The sequence below is a fragment of the Gopherus flavomarginatus genome, chromosome 9, assembly GCF_025201925.1.
Source record: "Gopherus flavomarginatus isolate rGopFla2 chromosome 9, rGopFla2.mat.asm, whole genome shotgun sequence".
NCBI classification, from domain to species: Eukaryota; Metazoa; Chordata; order Testudines; family Testudinidae; genus Gopherus; species Gopherus flavomarginatus.
In genome coordinates this window covers 77,349,651-77,369,986 of record NC_066625.1, presented here as the reverse complement: position 1 = coordinate 77,369,986, position 20,336 = coordinate 77,349,651, and the positions used below count along the sequence as shown (strand labels likewise).

Sequence of the window (20,336 nt, the reverse complement as noted above, 5' to 3'; positions counted from 1 at the left end):
GTGAAATGCTCTGCAAACAAAGAGCATCACAGGGAAATCTTGAATACCACGTGCAGATGTGGTTGCCCCATCTCAGAAAATATATATTGGAATTGGAAAAGGTACAGAAAAGGACAAAAAAATAATTTGGAGTATGGAACAGCTTCCGTATTAGGAGAAATTAATAAGACACTAGGACTTTTTGGCTTGAAAAAGAGACAACTAAGGAGGGATATAATACAGGTGTACAAAATCATGACAGGTGTGGAGAAAGTAAATAAGGAAGTTTTATTTACTCCTTCTCATAACACAAGAACTAGGGGTCACCACATGAAATTAATAGGCAGCAGGTTTAAAACAAAAGGAAGTATGTATTCACACGGCACACAGTCAACCTGTGAAATTATTTGCCGAGGGTGTTATGAAGGCCAAAACTATACCAAGGTTCAAAAAAGAACTAGAAAAATTTATGGAGGATAGGTCCATCAATGGCTATTAGCATAGTATCCGTAGCATCTGTGTGCCAGGGATGGATCACTTGATGATTACCTGTTCTGTTCATTCCCTCTGAAGCGCTGGGCATTGGCCACTGTCAGAAGACAGGACACTGGGCTAGATGGACCTTTGGTCTGACCCAGATGGCCGTTCTTATGGAAAATGCAGTAAGGTCCCCAAGCTCCCGGGGAGAAGTTAGTTAAGCAGGGAAGGGACTACTTCACAATACTGGAATGGCTTTTTATCACATTAATAGAGTGATTAGCACAAAAGACTGAAGCTCCTAAGGTCTGTCCCTGGCTCCCTACAGGCATGAGGGTGGGGGGCTAGGATCCCTGCCAATTCAGCCAGCTGAACTGCAGAGGCAGGGGCAGCTCATCTCCCTCTCTCCAGTTGACCCAGGAGTGGCACTGATTGCTACCAGCCTCATCACAAGGGCTTGAGTCTTCACTGCCTTGCACATTGTGCCATCAAGTCCACCAGGACAAAACCCTGCCACTTGGATCTGATCATGTTCCCACTCCCTTTGCACTGCTGTAAGGTGCATGCAATGGAGACTCTGACTCAGGTCCTGTGGGGGTGTCAGGAAGAGCTTCCCTTTTAAAGATCCAAACTGCCCCACAACAGCCCAGCCCTTAGTTTTTCCCACCCTTCCCAAGCAGAGGTGGATTAAGACTTACTGGGGCCCTGGGCACAAAGAACATTTGGGCCCCTCATGCCCTCCTCATCACGAGGCCCTGCCCCCTGCTCCTCCTCTTTCCCCAAGGCCCAGCCAACTGGCCAGGCCAGAAGCCAGAGCCGGACCATGGTAAGAGCTGCCCAAGGAGCCTGGCTGCTGTGGGGAGCCCCAGGCCTTCCACCTGTGCTGGGCAGTGTGGGGACATGGGCTGGGGGCTGCTCTTGGACACCCCAGCCCCTCGCACAGGGCAGTTGGAGGGTCATGGGCTCCCCTCAGCTAATCCACCACTGTGCATAAGCATGTCTCTTCCCTTCCAGTACTGGCCCATACTGCCACAGTGCTCCAAGCTGCAGACTTCGGGCCATTACTGCAGAGGATGGCAGTCTTTTTTTTTTTTTTTTTTTTTTTTTTTTTTTTAAATAGCAGGGTCGTCTCAGGTCAAACTCAGACAAACCCCGATTTCTACCAGAGCATCTCCTTGCGCTGGGTTTCCTCGCCCCGGGAACACAGCGTTTCAGAGCCTCCTCCTTTGTCACAATGTTTTTCAGTTCCACCAAGCAAACTGTCCAATTAGAGCAGGGCCTCTTGCTTCCATCTTTGCCGACATTTAATTAACATGCTGCCGCTGGCAGCTGCTGACAAATTCCAGAAACATGTTATAAAGGGTTTTTGTCTTTACCCAGCATGGAAAATGAGGGTGTCACATCCCAAGGGGGCGTGAATAGCTACTTTCACCTCCCCCCCTCAGGTGTGAGAATTACAGAGAGACATAGAGAAGAGATCCAATCACCCCTCCCTCCGCCTTTCTTTCCTTTTCCCTCTCTGTTCCTCATACATTACCCTGAGAAATACACTGGCTCCAGAACGGGTTTTCTCCACTGCCTCCAAATTCCTCTCTTATTGCCAGTTTTTCCCTTATGTCCTTGATGGATGGGAGGAGGTTGAGTGGCTAGAGCACTAGACTGAAACTCAGGAGACTTGGGGTCTATTCCTGACTCTGTTGAGTAACCTTGGGCAAATCACTTCCCCACTCTGTGCCTCGGTTTCCCCATCTGTAAAATGGGGCTAATGCTATTGCCCTCCTTTGTAAAGCACTTCCAGCTCTACCAATGAAAAGCAATATACAAGAGCTAGGTATTATTAACATGGGAAAGGGATCCACATTCTGTATCTTGGACTCTGACGGATCAGGACACCCCAGCATAACCATCTAGATAGAAGGGAATGATCTGTCCCAGGAGAGGGAGTAGACAAGGAGGAATGGCAGAAACCAACAAAGAGGGAAAAGTTCCTAATAGTCAGTGAAACAGCTTCCCCAGGAGACTGATGGATGCCCAGTCACTGTAGCCTGGAGAATATGGGAGTTGGGACAACAGAGGCAGCAGTTCTGCTCAGACTGGAAGAGCAAAATGACCCATTTTCACAAGGGATCAACGTGCAGCAAAAATATTTCCCACAAGTAGCCAGTACAACACCATTTGGACCCAAACACCAGCAGTTTGGAGAAGCAGAGGCAGGACACCAATGATCCACAAGGCAGTCCTAGGCCCAGATCATCAGAACCATGCAGGTGTGATATCTGTGTGCATGGCTATTGTGATTTCACATGCAGTGAGTATAACTGTGCACCCAAATGTCCAGCCAGACCTCAAACCAGTCACTGATATGGACACTGGCTGAGAATGTGAGCACAGCTGGGATGGTTGTGCTTACGGAGTACAAGACTGATTTTCAAGTGCTCAGCATTTGCCATCAGGGCCAGATTTCCAAAAGGGCCCAGCACCCCGCATGCTGAGCAATTTGGAAAATTTATTTTGGTGCCTAAATGGGAGCTGAGCTCTTTGGGAAATCTGAGCCCATGTAAGCGCTCGGTTCTAAGCAGTTGGGCCCTGATATGTCCCAGACACAATAGCATTGTCAGCCCCTGGTATTCAAAACACACGTGTCTGAAGTCAATCTGAAAGCAGACCATGTGGGCCCAATTCCCCGAGGTGTGGAGCTTCCCAGCTCCCCTGACTCCAGTGGGAGTTGAGGGGAGGGGGCTCAGTGCCTGGGAAAAGATGGATTGCAATGTATTTCAGGAACATGGTGCTGGGCCATAGGCCAACTGGTTCCCCTCACCCCATGTCCTTGGATTTTAGATGCGCTCTCCTTTGTTTTCACCAGCAGTATTCCCGTTCCCCACCCCACTGTAGTGGCAGAAGGGGGCTGTTGGCCTGCTCAAGGAAGCTGGTAGCATGGGACTCTGTGCAACAAAAACAGGGATCAACCTGCCCTCCTCCCCCACCCCAAACCTTCTACTGAGGGTTGAAAGATTCCCATGAACCAATCACGTGGCAAGTGAATCTGACTCTATCCCAGCATCCACCCATAATGGCTCCCTTTGTATTGCTACTGGGGGAAATAGGGCAATGGCCAGAGTCCCACCTGAGTCTCACTGCTCATTACCCAACGGTGCACAGCGCTGGAAAGAATAACACGGAGCTTTTTATTCACACATCCAAGGAGCAAGAGCTAATGGCAAAGAGGCGGGAGAGAGAAGGGCAGCCGAACTCCAGCAGTCAGGGACCTGGTGGTCAGGCCAAGAAAGCAAACACTTGTTTTGAGTCAGCATCGCAAAGGAACTGAGAAAGAGGTAGGCACCCAGACTCCTGGGTTCTAATCCTTGGAGCAAGTCACTTTCTTTCCTTGTGCCTCTGGGTCCCCATCTGCCAAATGGGGGCAATGATGCTTACCTACCTCACAGGGGTGTTGGGAGGGTTAATTATTAACGATTGCAAAGCACTGGATATGTGCCAAGTATGATTATCTCCTCTAAGTGTAACAGCGCCCCCCAGCTGCAAGGACAGGCTTCTCTTACCCTCGAATTGGATCCATTATTATTGTCACTTCACCCTCCACAATCCCCAGCATCCAAGGTGTCATGGGGCCCAGTTAACTCTGGGCCTAGGCACAGTGCCAGCTGAATTGTTTCAGTGTAAAATCTGGGAACTTGAAACCTGAGAGATCCCACCCAGCAAGCACCTAGTAAAACAACTCCCCATAGGTGCTAAGCCCTCTCCCACTGCTGCTGCCCCGTGGCAGTGCTAAGGGAGATGCCCCAGTGTCTGTTTCAAACCTCTGGCCCTGTGCACAGACATATGGCTTCACTGGCTGTTCTCCAGAGTGTTGCTTAGTGTAAACAGGGCCTCTTCCAGGCTATCCCACCATGGAGGGGAATGTGGGAAAGGAAATGGGGCCTTTGGAAGCTCTCAAAGAGTCTGTGTCCAGTTGGGGATTGGCACAGGGCACCTCCTTTTCTAGAAATACACCAGTAGTTTCTCTGGGGAGCTAGAGACTGAGGAGGAGTCCAAATGCCACCTAAAGGAAACCCAGAGAGAGAGGCAAGTCAGAGGTCTGTCTGTGACCTCTTAACAGCAGGATGATGGAGAGTATCCCTCCCTCCCACCAGCCACCTGGCACATTCCCCTGGCAGTTGCCCAGCACCTGCACTCCTCCCCCCCGACTAGGCTAGTGCCTGAGCAGTCACCTTTGGGGTAAGGTTTCAGCACGCTGGGCCTGGCCTGAGACACAGGAGCTGTGCCGTTCAGCACCTCTCCTTACCCTTCTCCTGATGAAATCCTGCCCTTTACCGTGATACCAACAACAGGCAGTTAGTACAGTCACACCGCACACCCGTATACACCCACTCCCCAACCCCCGTCCTGCCGTCCCCACACCAAAGAGGTCTCGGTGCCCAGCATTTCTGCCATGAGGCAAACATGCTGGCATGGATCCCTGATGGATGAGCCCATGTGTGCATGGCACTGGCCAGTGCCCTATGCTTGTGTGTTGCCATGAGGGCAACTGGGATCCTTTAGTCCCTGTCCATGCAGTGCTTCCAAATGCTGGGTGCTAGTGCTCTAGGGGTGCCCTCTGCCCACCCAGCTCTTGGGCTCCTCAAGGCCTGCCCTCCCCATGCGTCTCAGCCCTGCCTACCCAGGTGGGTTAGGAAGTCACAGGTTTGAGGGTGGGGTCATGCATGTGGTACAGGCCGCTCTCCTCATCCTCAGGCACCTGCAAAGACAACGAAATTTCCATCAGGCCCCAATGCCCTGTCATGAAGGTATCGACAGAACCTGCTTTCCTGCCGGTGGAGGGTGCCATAGCCACACAGATGGGGAGGAAAACTATAAACAATGATGCGGCCATGTCATGGACAATAGCGCCACCTTGTGACACACGACAACTCCCAAACAGTCCACATAGCTCAGGTCCAAAGCCACAAACAGGATCCCAACACCTCCCCCTGCCACTCACCAGCCCCTGTCACAAAACCCCATTACCCCAGCCATATGGACACCGAATCCCAAATCCCCATCAGCCGAAGGGCACCTGACTGTGACACCCTCTCCACCACTTTATGCAAACAGGCCACCAGGCCCCAAAGCCCCCCTGCCCTGGCCACAGTGATGAGGTCCAGCCCCTATAGCTCACCTCCCAGTAGACATCATCCTCAAAGCAGTTCTCATCTGCAGGGTCCCCCAAGAATGGGATTTTCAAAATAGCACCTTAAAGCCACAAAACAGAGAGTGAGAGGGGAAACGCCGCCATCAGTGAGAAACAAGCGTGTCAGGGCCAGGGGCAAGCGGCCAGGGCCAGGGATGAGCCCCGCTGGGGTGAGCAGCCGGGGTAGGGATGGGTCAGGGAAACTATTCCCTCCCAGTGTTGTAGGTGAAGTGAGGTTGGGTCAGTTTTGAGCGTGCCTAGCCCTGGCCCTTCATATTCTCCCTGCCCTGCCGGCCCGGGTGGGCTTGTTTCAAGGAATTCGGTGTTATTCAGTGGAGTTCACAGGCTGGGGGTAATTTTAAAGGGTGACTCATGTGGTGCATTATAGCAATGTGGGCAACTCTATGGGAAACAGCTGCAGAAGAGGCCATCTCCTCCCCTACTATCCGTTAGACGCTGAAAGCAGAAAAGCACTTCCTAGAATGGTAGGGTGACCAGACATCCCGATAAAATCAGGACTGTCCTGATATTTAGGCATTTGTCCCACAATTTGTCCCAATATTTCGCACTCCTTGTTTTGTTTGTTTTTTTTCTCCCCCCAGGAGGACTCCCCTCCTACCCCCAATGTGTCCCAATATTTTCCTCATCCCATCCAGTCACCCTATAGAATGGGGAACGGCTTGTGAGCGAGCTGCTCTGAAAAAAGTTGACAGCCCTGGGAGGCAGTGGGAGAGGTTTGGGCTAGAATTCTGCAGCCCACAGGATGGTAGCAGCAAAAGGTCAATTGGGGAAATGCAGAGCATCTGACTGCAAGTGTAAGAGCCAATCAGAGGCAGAAAAAATTAGAACTAGAGCTCACCCCTAGCTCAGCACTGAACCAAACCAGACGCACAACTAACCCAACCCAACCACAAACTGAACCAGACCCAGTCAGAGACAATCCCAAATGAACCTCTAAGTTGGACCCAACCCCACTGAGAGACAACCCCAAATGAATCCACAGCCACCTCCAAACCGGCCCAAGGGCTCAGGCTGAACCTGCTGAGATTCAGGGTTCTGCATTCGCTGGTCTATTTCCTCTCCCCCTTCTGGGCTTGTGGGGTTCAGCTGAAAGCAGAAGCTTTGGGGACCTCACAAGCCCGGGCCTGTTTTCCCTGGAAATGCTCAGCCCTGTTTGAGATACAGAACTGATCCCCTAAAATTGTTATGTTCCCCATTCATTGCAGCCTTCCTGGTTCTTGATGTTATTTTCCGGCCCCCCTTTTGGTTCATAACTTGCCCTGAAGTCTCATCGTGCCAGGCCTGCCTGGTAAAAGGGGATGGGGTGGCAGATGGGGCTGCAGAACATCTGGGCAATTCCCCGCCCCAGGCTGTCAAAGATCTGCCTTATCCCAGTGTGTCTCGTGGTGGACTATATGCAAGAGCCAGGATCTGCCCATTCTGCTGGGGACCAGCAGGGCACAGTGCAGCACTGCCGTGTGAGGCAGGCCCACCTCCAGAGGGCAGTACTTTTGGAAATGACATCATAGTTTCAACCAATCAGTATTTTCCACATGACATCATTACATCCGGAAGTGCCACTTTTGGAGGTCGGACTTCCTGCAATGCTAGGGTGGGAGAGGTATTAAGGGGTTGTTGTGATAGGGCCAATGGGGAACAAAATAGTCCTTGATATGCTACATGTTTGCAAGCCTTAGGGATCGTCTCAATTTCAGGGGCTGCATGTGGGAGCAGAAGAGTTCTTCTAGCCCAGGAGATGGACCGTTCCTGTAAGCCAGGGTCTGAGCAATTTGAATGGCTGAGCCGGCCACTCTACAACCACAGCCTGGACCTGGGCCTTCTCCTCCGTTCCCTGCACCCCACCCACTCACCCACAATGGCCCCTCCAGCCAAGGCCATGGCCAGGGACACGAAAATGCCAGCTGCCTGGAACCCCCCTTGGACACTGGGTGTCCGATCCTTGTAGTCACCCGTGAAGTCAAAGGCACTGATGAGCCTGCGAGGAAGGGAAATGGTGAGACCAGTTGTCAGAGAAATATTCCTCTGAGTTAGGGAGTCCATGCTGTGGGGGACAGGGGAGCTGCATTCACAGCCCCTTCAAACCATCTCCCTGGCACTGAACGCTCACGTTCCCATTGAGGAGTGGGGAGATTGTAGCAACATAGCCCAGCCTCTTTGCTTGTATTCCTTCTTTTCCAGCCATCCCCCTCCCCCAGAGCAGCAGCCTGGACCAACAGGCTGCACACTAGAGGGGTCCAAAAACATTCTGAGTGGTGCTGGGCCTGGGGTGGCTTCCAGGCCTTCACGGTTTATCCTGGAGTCTGACTCAGAAAAGGAAGCAACGGAGATAAAGAGATGCCCCTTCATGAACCCAACTGCCCTGCTCAGAGTCCTCCAAGACCCAGAATGAAGGTGGGCCTTGGAGTTATAGGGGCTCCCAACAGGGGGCAGCTGGAAGAGGCTGCAATCCTCCAAGCCTGACTCAGCCCTACAGGCCCAGCACCACTCAGGATGCATATCTGTAAAGGGACACTCAGCTGCTGCCACTGACTCATCTCTCATCTCCCTCTCTCCTCAACATGCATGCTGGCCCATAACCCACCCCACTGCCAAGGGAGAGATTTAAGCAATCTTACCCTTCCTTTCCATACACCTCTTCAGTGGCTGTGGCTGCGGTGACAGCCCCCACAATGCCCCCAATAAGCCCTGGCATGGCATGTAGGTTGTGGATGCCGCAGGTGTCCTGGATGTGCAGCTTGGACTCCAGGAATGGCTGGAAGGAATGGAGGAGAGAGAGAGAGGGAGAGATTATTTCCTCTTCCTAAGAGGCAAGAGACTGGAATTCCTTTGAGCAGCGCTTACCATGAGGTAGACGAACCCAACGGTGGACACAATGCCACAGAGGAATCCAACGATGAGGGATCCGTATGGAGTCAGCATCATCTCTGCGCTGGTCCCCACAGCCACGCCACCGGCCAGCGTTGCATTCTGGATATGAACCTGCGCAAATAACGCTCATGTCTTACCACTTTGGCTTTGGGACAAGAGAGTTTTAAACCCATTAGTGGCAACATTTCAAGCCAACCAAGAAGAAAAGCAGGGGAACTGGCTGAGAAAATGTTCCGAGAAAAAATGAAGATCTGGGCCCATTTTCATTTGCACTGGGATTGGCTCCCTGCCCATCGCAAATTCCCAATTACTGGATTTGCCTGAAGCCAGAGATTTTTGACCACCAAAAGTTACGTGAATGGGAGGAGAATGAAGACGAAATGTCAACAGCTGATGGGCTGGGGTATCATTTTCATGTAGTGGAAACAAAAAACTGCATATACACACATGCACATTGCTGCACAGATATGCCCAAAGTTCGGTGCTGGCATAAGCACAGCACTGTATGGGGCCTGCTGTCTCTCACATACACACGCATGTAACACCCAGAAAACACCGTATGGGCCCTGCTCTGACACACACATCACTGTATGGGCCCCTCTCCCTCACAAACACACACATCTAACACCATATGCTTGCATGACACCATACAGTTCAACCCTGAAACATGCCCACTGGCATGGGACCATTCCCACTGGCTCTGCAGCGCAGGTATCTGCATGGCTCTGCTGTCCTATGGGTCCACCGGCACACAGGTGATCACACATATCTGCTCCTCTATTTGCCCAAGCATGCCCACACGCCTGCTGATGCATGGATACCACACATGGTTTTCATGCCAGAGCTTTGCAAATGATTCATCCCACTAACATGGCTCAATCTGCTGTTGTATCCAGAGCTCCTAGCCTCAGAGGCTTTGCCTCTTCCATACCCCATGAAATCCAGTGCACGCTCAGGAAAGGTAGCAACCTCCAATCAGACTGCCTGGCCCTTCAATCATCCATGAGCCAGGAGAGGGCACAGCCGGCATCTCCATCCTGTGCTTACCATGTCGAGCTTGCCTTTCTTCTGCAGCAGGCTGGAGAAGGCCACGGTAGTGAGGACACAGGAGGCCAGTGAGCAATAGGTGTTAATGGCGGCTCGGTGCTGTGCATCCCCGTGGTTTGAAACAGCTGAGTTAAAGCTGGGCCAGTACATCCACAGGTACAGGGTACCTGGGAGAGGAGGGGCAGGGGTGGATCAGTGTGGGAAAGGAGTAGGAGGGAGGGGAAGGAAAACAGGGAGCAGCAAGGGGAAAGGGGGTTAAAAAGAAACCACAAGAGATGATAGTTATATGGAGAGCAGGCTAAAGCCGGCTGTGCCCCAAACTCCCAGCTCTGCCTCCAACGTCAACTCTTCCCGAAACACTCCAGCCAGAATCTCAAAGCTGCAACAGCATGTGGAGCCTTTCATTTCTAGGGCACAAATTCCAATCGGACCCCAGGCTGGGGGGACTGGGGGCTCTGGGGTGTCTGGGAATGGGACATGGAACCTCTCACTTCACAGCAGCATTTCCAGTCAGACCCCAGGCTGGGGGACTAGGGGCTCTGGGGGTCTGGGAATGGGACATGGAACCTCTCACCTCACAGCAGCATTTCCAGTCAGACCCCAGGCTGGGGGACTGGGGGCTCTGGAGTGTCTGGGAATGGGACATGGAGCCTCTCACCTCACAGCAGCATTTCCAGTCAGACCCCAGGCTGGGGAGACTGCGGGCTCTGGGGTGTCTGGGATGGCACATGGAACCTCTCACCTCACAGCAGCATTTCCAGTCAGACCCCAGGCTGGGGGGACTAGGGGCTCTGGGGGTCTGGGAATGGGACATGGAGCCTCTCACCTCACAGCAGCATTTCCAGTCAGACCCCAGGCTGGGGGGACTAGGGGCTCTGGGGTGTCTGGGAATGGGACATGGAACCTCTCACCTCACAGCATCATTTCCAGTCAGACCCCAGGCTGGGGGGACTAGGGGCTCTGGGGGTCTGGGAATGGGACATGGAGCCTCTCACCTCACAGCAGCATTTCCAGTCAGACCCCAGGCTGGGGGGACTGGGGGCTCTGGGGTGTCTGGGATGGCACATGGAACCTCTCACCTCACAGCAGCATTTCCAGTCGGACCACAGGCGAGGGGGACTGGGGGCTCTGGGGTGTCTAGAAATAGTACATGGCTTTACAATTCTAAGGCACTAATTCTAATCTTATCTGGCCCCTGAGGCAGGGGGGGAATTGGCCAGCTCAGGGGTGTCAGGATTGGGAAATGGGATACACAGTTTTTCACCACTAGGGTACTGGCTCCAGTCTGGTTTCACACAGTCTGTGGGAAGTGGAGGGACCTAGCACAGCTTTCATGAAGTCTTCAAGTCCGCAGTTAACTCACCGATCATAGCAAAGAGGTCGGAGTGGTACACAGAGCCTTGCTTGTCTTTACTCTGTTCCAGGTTGGGCCGGTACAGAATTCTGGTCACTGTCAGGCCAAAATAGGCTCCAAACGTATGAATGGTCATGGATCCACCAGCATCTTTAACCTGTGGACACAGAGCAGAGGAAAGGAAAATTCACATGTTGGGAGTATTCTGGCCAATCAACTGACCATCTGTCCGTCCAGCCTATGCTGGATCACTACAGGAGGGAAACAGAAATGATCCTGGTCTCTCCGACTGGCAGGCAGAACATCTCAGCCACATCCTTTCAATTAACCTCCTCTGTGGAAGGCATCATGGCAAAGGGGCATTTCTGGCCCCTCCATCATGTGACTTCATGGCACATGGGTTCCAAAGCATCCCCAGAGTAGAACTACCCCGAGGTGGCAGTCCCAGTGAGGGCAGGTAAATGGCAGACAAAGAACAGGGCTTTTAAATAGAGTTTATTGCCCCTCGAAACCTAGGGCTTTTAGAACAAATATTAAAAATCCACAAAACTCCCAGTAAAGGCCATAAGCAGAGATCAGCAGTTCCAGAACTACAGACCCATCGGCAATGCTCAGATCTGGATGCAAACTTCCCAGCTGATAAGGGGCTGACTCAGAACTCCAGGTGCAAACACCCCAGAACTTCGGGGGAAGGGAGTAATCAGGATCTGGCCACTGTGAACAATGAACCCCAGTCATCTCTGTCCTCAGCTCTTACTTGGGCTTTCCTCCTTTCCTTCACTGCTGCTGCCTCCCACCCTTGAGCGTGTTGTTTTCCCTCCTGTTCTTCTGCCTCAAGACACACATGCAGCTGCTGAGATGAACTCTCCTGGAAGGGAGCTTTCCAAAGGCATTCTCCCTAGCTAAGTTTACCCACAGCATTGGTGTCAGGAGGAACAACTATGCAGATGGAAATAATCGGCAGTTCCCCAAAATGAAAAGGGTTGAACTTCCATCCCCAGGCAGAAGCTCTGGTCTGACCCCACCTGCACTTAGGATCGAGGTGAATGGGTTACCCTTTCAGAACAAATCTCTTTTCCTCCACCAGAGCAAAAATCTCTCGTATGCTGCCAGAGGCCCTGCTGCTCCTTTACCAGACAGCTCTTCACTTTATGGTGTGCTCTGACTTTCTTCAGCCAAAGGAATATTACAGCAGGTGAAGGCGCCCAGAGGGAAATACTGTGCAGCCATAAAGGGTCTGGCTACACCGCAAGAAAAAACCCTGCGGCAGCAGATCTCAGTCCAGGTCAACTGACCCAGGCTTGCACTCCAGGGCTAAAAATAACGGTGTAGATGTTCCCGGTGTGGCTGGAGCCCGGGCTCCAGAGACGCTCCCGGCTTTGCTGGGTTTCAGAGCCCAGGCTCCAGCCTGAATGAGAATGTCTACACTGTTATGTTTAGCTCCAAAGTGTTAGTCCGGGTCAGTTGGCCCAGGCTCTGAGACTTGCTGCTTCTGGGGTTTTCTGCAGTGTAGACGTACTCAGAGAGAGCACCAGGCCCTTTGTGTGGAGACTCCCTGGTTGCTTAGGGAAACCCCACCAGAGAGGATCCCTTGCTCTCAGGTCACGGACACTGCTTGCAGAACCCGGGGAGATTTCCTATTCCCAGACTAAGGTAGGAGAGAAGCCAAAGGGCGGGGGAATTAGCCCCTGCTGTTTGCTTATTGATGCATTTGGAATCTTTTCACATTTCTGCTTAAATTGTTGTGGCTGGAATTAACCCCATGTGTTGAGCCAAACAAGGAGCTGATGGACCTGACTGGAGCCAGGCACTGTACAATAACCTACAGTACAGACAGCTCTGCTGCTGCACCTCACTCCTGACCTGCATCCCCCCGCACCCGGCAGTGATACCCCTCTGCACTGCCAGAGAGGAAGGGCAGGAGGCTGCTGATTTTGCTGACTCAAGGGGAGTCTTACGTGGAGCAGGCTGACGAGGATGTACTCGTTCACAGCAAACAGCGTGACTTGAAACAACGTCAGGATGAGCAGCTGCACGGGGCTGGTTTTGCCCAGGATGGCCCCAAAGGCAATGCAGACAGAACCCACACAGAAATCTGCATTGATCAGGCTGGGGAGCAGGGGATGGGAGAGAAAACAACCTGCAGGTTAGTAATGGACATTCTTCCCCTCCACCACTCCCAAATCTAGAGAGCCTCACCCTTGCCCGGACACAAACCTCATCCTGGCTTCTTCACCAGCACCCTACTTGCTGGGTATGACTAGAACACTGTCCCTTTAAGGGACAGTACCACTTTTGCATCCCACTCCTGGTGGGCTAGAGTCATAGATGAAAGGCCAGAAGCAATAATTGTGATCATCTGGTCGGATCATCTGTCTAACACAGGCCACAGAACTTCCACACAATAACTCCTAGAGCAGATCTGTTAGGAAAACATCCAGTCTTGATTTAAAAATGGCCAGTGATGGAGAATCCCCCACAGCCCTGGGTAAACTGTTCCTCTGGTTAATTGCCATTATTGTACTCGGTATATGCATGGCTAAAGGTGAGATGAGTTATGGGTCTCTCTTCACTGGGGTCCCCAGAGGAGCCCCCAGTGGGAAGTTAGGAGCCACCTTGTAAGGATTAAGCCTTTTTTCTGTAGCCATATTGTAAGGTCCAAAGCCTTTGTCTGCAGCCATGTTAGGAGAGCAGCAGCCAGAAGCTAAGCAGCAGAAAGTCACATCTTCACATTTTATCTAAATTACATTAAAACAATGTAAGAGCAGGCTGTTAAGAAGGCCATCCTGTCTTAATAGTACCCATCATCACCAGATAAAGAAACAAATCTTAAGATGGTTAAAGAAAGCTTTGTTTGGTAGCATTCTGTCTGGCAACTTATCAACAGGTTGTGGTTATGAAATCTCTACTTCTTTGTTGTTTTCTCTTTATGGTCCCCACTCCTCTATTGTTTATCTGTATGGTCGCTGATTCTTTGATGGTTTGTCTGTCGCATAACAAATTTTGCTTGGTGTAAATCAATTAAGGTGGTGGGGTATGATTGGTTAAAGGATTGTTTTACAATATGTTAGGATTGGTTAGAAAATTATTTAGTAATATTTTAGTTAAATGATTGGTTAAGGTACAGCTAAGCAGGACTCAAGTTTCACTATTTAAACTGGATCCAAAAGGAAGTTCTTGGGAACCAACCGCAGGACACAGCCCCAAGATCAGAGCTGCCAGACCACAACATGGTGCCAATTACACCGTGCAGAAACTGGAGTTCCCCACATAACCTGATCCTGACTGGTCAGCAGGAAAAGTTCGTCTGCCTTATTGGGAGTAGTGAACATTGTATGCTTAGCACATGCATTCTGTTTTGGTGATTGTTAATAAATAGAGGTTAAGTAGGATATTACTGTATAAGCCTCTTTCATTGGTGGAAGGCCCCGTAAACCCACAAAAGATTAAATCCTGAGTCCACAGGGAATGGGTGTTTACCCAGTGCCCACAGAGGAGTAGAGCCCGGAGCCCACAGAAGGGTAAAGTTAGGTGCCTTTCGCCTGGAGCCCTAGGAATTGGGAAAGAGGGGTGGGGTGCCTAAATAAACTGGGTTATGCCTTGAGCCCTAGGAACTAGGTAGAGGTGAGATGTCCTAGAATGTGCAGGCAACAAATTTAGGGTAAAAACTGGGTGCCTTATATCTGGAGCCCTAAGAACTGAGAAAGGATGGAGGTGCCTAAGTTAACAGGGTTATGCCTTGAGCCCATGGAAAGGTAAAGGTGGGTGCCCTAGAGTGTGTGTAACAGAATTTTGTGCGGGTAACACCCTAGCCCTCAGCATGTGGAGAATGGCACAATGAAGTTTCATCAGATATGAGGCTGTTTGTCCAAAAGGACCTGAGCAATGAAAGTCCCAATACTGAGGGAAAACTTTGGCCCTGACACTTGGGGCTTGGCCTGGGGCCTGTGAGAATGTGTTCTTACGTGGCTAGTCTCACCTGACCATCCACCAGAGCTAGGCACCCCTGGAATGGAGGGTGGAACCCAGCCAGAGGTACACAGTGTCCTGCACAGCTGAGGAGGGGAAGGGGAATTGGGACCAAAGACCTTTTCTTATGAAACAGGCTCCATGGGGTCTTTAACAGCAGGCAGGGCAGAAGATGTAATATGATCTGGAGTGCCCTTTCTCCACAAGGAGCAGGGGCAGAAGCTCCAGGCTGCTTAGTCCCCTCCCTGCATCTCCTCTGTCCAGCAGGAGATGGCTTCCATCAATCCAAAACCCTCTTACTTTTCCACTCCAATGAGTATCTTTCCATTCTCGAAAGAATGGAACCAGCCCTGCATCAGGAGAGCCCACTGGATCCCAAAGGCGGCAAGGAGGAAGTTGAAACCAACAGCTCCAAAGCCATAGCGCTGGAGGAATGTCATCAGGAAGCCAAAACCCACGAAGATCATCACGTGGACATCCTGGAAAGCTGTGTCAAGGAAGAGAATTCACCATTAGCATGTGGGGGAGAGGGGGCACCTGCAGCCTAGGGACTCGGCAATAGCCCTAGTTCAGAAATATCAATGATTTTTCAGGAGAAATGTTGGAAAAAAATTATTTTAAATTTTGCATAAACATTTTAAAAACAAACTGAAAATGAAAAACCTTCAGTTTTGGGAAATGTTTTTTAGTAAAATATTTTGGCTGTGAGGAAAAACCATCAGTGTTTGGAAAGCCCTTTAAGTAAACATTATTGGTTTTCATTTCAGTAAAAATATTCAGTGTTGAAAACAAAACACTTATCAAAATAACCTAAGCTGTAAAGCACAGACATCTACCAACACATTTTTTTTGTTTTCAATCTCCATTTGTTAACAAAAAAACAGAGACTTTGAATCAGAATTAACATTTTCCATGCACACTTTTGCTTTACTAACAAACCCTTTTTCATTAAAAAAACCCCATAAGTTTTGATAAGTTTTTGCCCAACAACCTGTCTATACTAGGTCAGAATCCAGTGTCACTGACTGCTGTCTGCCTTCCTGCTCTAGGAACTATTATTATTAGCAACCATTATTTGTATTATAATAGCACATACAAACGAGCCCCAGTCATGGACTAGGACCCCATTGTACTGGATGCTGTACAAAAACAGAACAAAAAGACAGTCCCTGGCCCCAGGGGCTTACAATCTAAGTACAGGACAAGAGAGAACAGATGGACAGAGAGGAGGCACACACTCTGCTCACTTCAATGGAGGGTGAAATCCTGGCCCCAGTGAAGTCAATGACAAAACTCCCATTTACTTCAATGGGAGTCAGGATTTCAGCCAGAGACTTTCATTCTTTGTTTCAGTGTGTTCTTAATCTAAAGTGAATCTTCATCTGACTGGAGGTCCACAGCAGCTTTACTGGACCCATATACTAAGTAAGCCTAGCACTCAGGGCATGGCAGCTCAGACACTGCTCCATATGTTCTGGTAGGAAAATGAGCCTCTAGAGAGGAACTCTTGATGTGATAAACCTGGAGTGGATGTCAGCCCTGCTGGTTTCTTTCTGATAACGATCAGCCCCAACAATTTAAAGTGAAACTTGGCACAGTTATAAATTAAATCATAAAAACCACATGTGCAAAAAGCCTTCTGAACCCTGTAGTAAGAGGAGGACTACGAGGGCTGGTTCCCTCCGCCAGTTCCCAGGGGGATCCCACAAGGAAACCAGCAAGTGCTGCACTCTGCCACTGTGGAATGGAATGGGTAAACATGCCACATTGCGCAGATACGTCAATAGCTGTACTACACAGTGTGCAGAATATTGCACAACATATCTGTTTTTTAAGTGCTTGGGCACAGTCAGCTCGGCTTGGAGAATGGGCTAGCTCAGAGAAAGGAGAACACCAATTATGTGGAGTCTGGTCTAGGCTCTGACACTTACAATGGATTTTCCAACCCTTTTCCCAGCGTTCAGAGGGAAGGCCGGCTGCGTTTTTGTGGCTAGTTTGCCATCTAGTGAAAGCGCACGTCTTGAGAGGTGTGGAACGAGAGTCTGATCCAGCTCTCACTGAGGCCAATAGGATTCTTTCCATTTACTTCAATGGAAGTCAGATCAGGCCTTGAATGAAGCATGGCTCTGCAGGAGTCCTGGTTTTAGTTACTGTGCACTTTACAAGCTCTACCAAGGTGTGGGCGGAAGCAAGTGTGGATGGGATCCAATCACACTGTGCTAGACTCTGGCTTTTATTTGTTCTTTCGGCAAAACCTAGGAAAATCCATACAGACAAGCTACAGGGCCAGATCCACAGCTGGTGTAAGTCAGCACAGTTCCACTCGCTCTAATGCAGCTCTGCTGATTGATACTAGCCAAGGATCCAGCCCCTACAGGTCTCAAATGCCAATCTGTAAACACCCAATTTTACCATAAATACACTGAAACACACTCTCCCCTATTAGACTACTTATGCAACACCATTCTCAAGAAAGAAAGAAAAAGAAAAGCAATTAATACATCTATTGCCAATTAAATAATATTAACTGACATTTCTCATTTTAAAGAAAATATTTAGACAAAAATCAAGATTATGAGAAATAACACATAAAATAAAGCCCCAAAGTCATAGTTCAGGTGGTAGGGTTGAGATGTTAATTATATTATTTTATTATTATTTATTTGTATTGTGGTAGCACGAAGGAGCCCTGCTCATGGGCCAGGACCCTATCATGCTAGGAGCTTCACAAACTCAGAACAAAAAGACCATCCCCGTCCCCAAGAGTTTACAATCTAAGGAAAACTTTGTACTTTGTTTGCCCTTGAGAAGAGTAATGTGCCTGCGTCTCACATGGGCAGAGTAGGAGTCATGATGCCCTTAAGTTTTTATTACATATCAATTAAGAACTTGGGTTTTAGCTTGTTGTCATTTAGTAACCTTCACTGTTTACTGACAGGAAGAGTATGGCCCCTGGAATACTGTCAACACTGAAGAATCTTTTATCCCTCCTCCCCCCATTCAGAACAGATGATTCGTCCTACAGGGAATTTCACCAGCTGATTTTAAATTCAAGTGAATTTTAGTGCTGCTTCTGAATGTGGTTGAATTGACAGCCCTGGAAATGGACACCCCAAAACAGTTATACACCCCTTCCTCCCTGCCCACATTTGTCAACCCTACCCAGGAGGAACCATCTCTAGGGCCAGAAGAGAGAGTTTCCCAGGCTGTTCACTCTTTGTCTGCTGCTATTTTGTGAGCACCTTCCACCACTGCACAAACCAGGTCAGTTCCACTGTGGTACCAAGGATGGAAACTCAAATGAAAACCATCCCTCAGGATTTTAACCACCTAGACCCGCTCTAAGCAGAGGTGACACAGAAAAAATGCCAGTGCCCTATCTACACTAGTGTGGCCCTCATTGCCACTACCCACAGAGCCACACTGGCGCTAATGCCACCACGGGAGATTTTAACAAATAGCTCAGTGTAGACACAGTGGCTACGCCTACACTATGAGCTAGGGGTGTCATTCCCAGCTCTGGTGCATATATTTGAACTAGCACAATGAGAGTTAGTGTGCATGGCTTGTAGTGCAAACATGGCCAACCTTGGACTAACACTAACACTGTTTGGACTAACATGGTTTTCATAAGCAAATCCTTTTCTGAAAGACATAATCCTTAGAGAAAACTGGGCTGGTCTCTAGTTTCTAGCCTCCTCTGTTTTAACTAGAACACACTGTATTTGTAATGGAAATGTTCTAAACCAGGGGTTCTCAACCCTTTTCTTTCTGAGCCCCCCTCTGAGCCCCCCTCCCGGCCAACTTGCTATAAAAACTCCACAGCCCAACTGTGTCACAACAACGGGGTTTCTGCATATAAAAAGCCAGGGCTGGCATTAGTGAGTAACAAGCAGGGCAATTGCCTGGGGTCTCATGCCACGGGAGCCCCCGCAAAGCTACATTGCTCAGACTTTGGCTTTAGCCTCGGGTGGCGGGGCTCAGGCTTCAACCCCATGTGGCAGGGCTTCAGCTTTCTACCCTGGGCCCCAGTGAGTCTTATGCTGGCCCTGCTTGGCGGCCCCCCTGGAAGCCTGCTTCCAGCCCCCCAGGGGTCCTCGGACCCCTGGTTGAGAACCACTGTTCTAAACAGATCCATGGCTCAGTCCCTCATGCAGCCTTGGAAACAATCGCTTCTGTGCAGACTCTTCTGAGCCGCCATCCACCAGGGTGACTCCAGCCGGATGGCTTGCACAGGGGCTCAGGCCAGTCGTAAAGGGGTTAGCCAGGGCTGGTGCAAGGATGTTTCGCACCCTAAGCGAAACTTCCACCTTGCGCCCTCCCCTGTCCCTGAACCTCCGCCCTGAGGTGCCTTCCCTGTGGCAGCTCCCCACCCTGAGGCCCTCCCTCCGCCCCAGTTCACCTCTGCTCTGCCTCCACCCTGAGCACGCTGTCGCTGCTTCACTTCTCCCGCTTCCCAGGTTTGCGGCGCCAATCAGCTTAGGTGCCGCAAGCCTGGGAGGCAAGAGAAGTGAAGCAGCCACAGCGTGCTCGGGGAGGAGGCGGGGCAGGGGTGAGCTGGGGTGTGGAGTTCCCCTGCATGCTTCCCCCTCCTTTACTTGCTGCAGGCGGCCTTTCCCACACTCCCCTGCCCCAGCTCCTTCCGCCTAAATGCTGTTGGCGACCGGGGCGGCCGAAGATCCGGCAGCTGTGGTCAGTGCCGAAGAAAATGGTGCCCCCCAAATCCTAGCGCCCTAGGCGACTGCCTAGGTTGCCTAAATGGTTGCACCGGCCCTGGGGTTAGCCAGCTGAATGATCCCGGTGGCAACATGAGACAATGGCCCGAGTGCACTGGGGAGCTGCTGTGAGCCAGGGAGGACTCAGACACCAGAATGGGATCAGCAATCCAAAAGAGTTTCCTTACGAAGCTAGACCTCCTCATCTGAGAATGGCAGATATTTTGTGTCCCATTTGCCGTAGCTTAGGACAAGACAAACCTAGAAGGGGTTAATCAGGGGCCTAGCCTTTGGCCTTCAGGGCACATCCAGTTTATTAAACAAGACAAAAAGCGTTTGGAGTTTCAGCCTGGTCATCACTCCCTTCCTGGCAGACAGCCGCATGCCTCCTAGCTCGGTGTGGCATGTCTGCTCCAAGGGCCTTGTATCAGTGGCATTCAGAAACTGAACACATATCTTGCACGTGCTTGATGATAAGGACAAGACCTAATAAGAAACTCCCAGCCTGAGATACTTCCTTGGGTTGGGACCTGCAAGTCTCTTTGAGGGATTTGTATCTGAAATCCTCAAGGTCAGCTGCAGTTTGTCATTACAGCGGCAGGAAATGTGACAATATTGCAAGGAAGGGAGTGTGTACTACTGTCATCACCTGGACAGAATCAGAACAGTGCCGTGTGGCATAGACACCCTCTGTTAGTGAAAGTGGTGGGGCTGGAGTTTT

General features: G+C 50.5%; 1 protein-coding gene across 8 annotated transcripts in view; it reads right to left on the bottom strand.

Moving 5' to 3' along the window:
- Nucleotides 1–248: 248 nt before the first annotated feature.
- Nucleotides 249–20,336, bottom strand: part of RHCG (Rh family C glycoprotein) — a 47,465-nt gene continuing 27,377 nt past the window's right edge. For 6 of the 8 annotated variants that reach the window (XM_050968848.1, XM_050968843.1, XM_050968844.1 and 3 more), the window contains 9 exons: nt 15,201–15,387; nt 12,890–13,040; nt 10,941–11,088; nt 9,578–9,744; nt 8,504–8,641; nt 8,278–8,414; nt 7,513–7,637; nt 5,630–5,703; nt 5,081–5,209 (listed from right to left, as the gene is read on the bottom strand). In XM_050968848.1, the coding sequence (XP_050824805.1) occupies nt 5,141–5,209; nt 5,630–5,703; nt 7,513–7,637; nt 8,278–8,414; nt 8,504–8,641; nt 9,578–9,744; nt 10,941–11,088; nt 12,890–13,040; nt 15,201–15,367 (1,176 nt within the window). In that variant the 5' untranslated portion in view covers nt 15,368–15,387 and the 3' untranslated portion in view covers nt 5,081–5,140. Of the gene's footprint in view, nt 4,514–5,080; nt 5,210–5,629; nt 5,704–7,512; nt 7,638–8,277; nt 8,415–8,503; nt 8,642–9,577; nt 9,745–10,940; nt 11,089–12,889; nt 13,041–15,200; nt 15,388–20,336 lie in introns of those variants that run through there. The other 2 variants (XM_050968847.1, XM_050968850.1) reach the window with 1 other exon arrangement.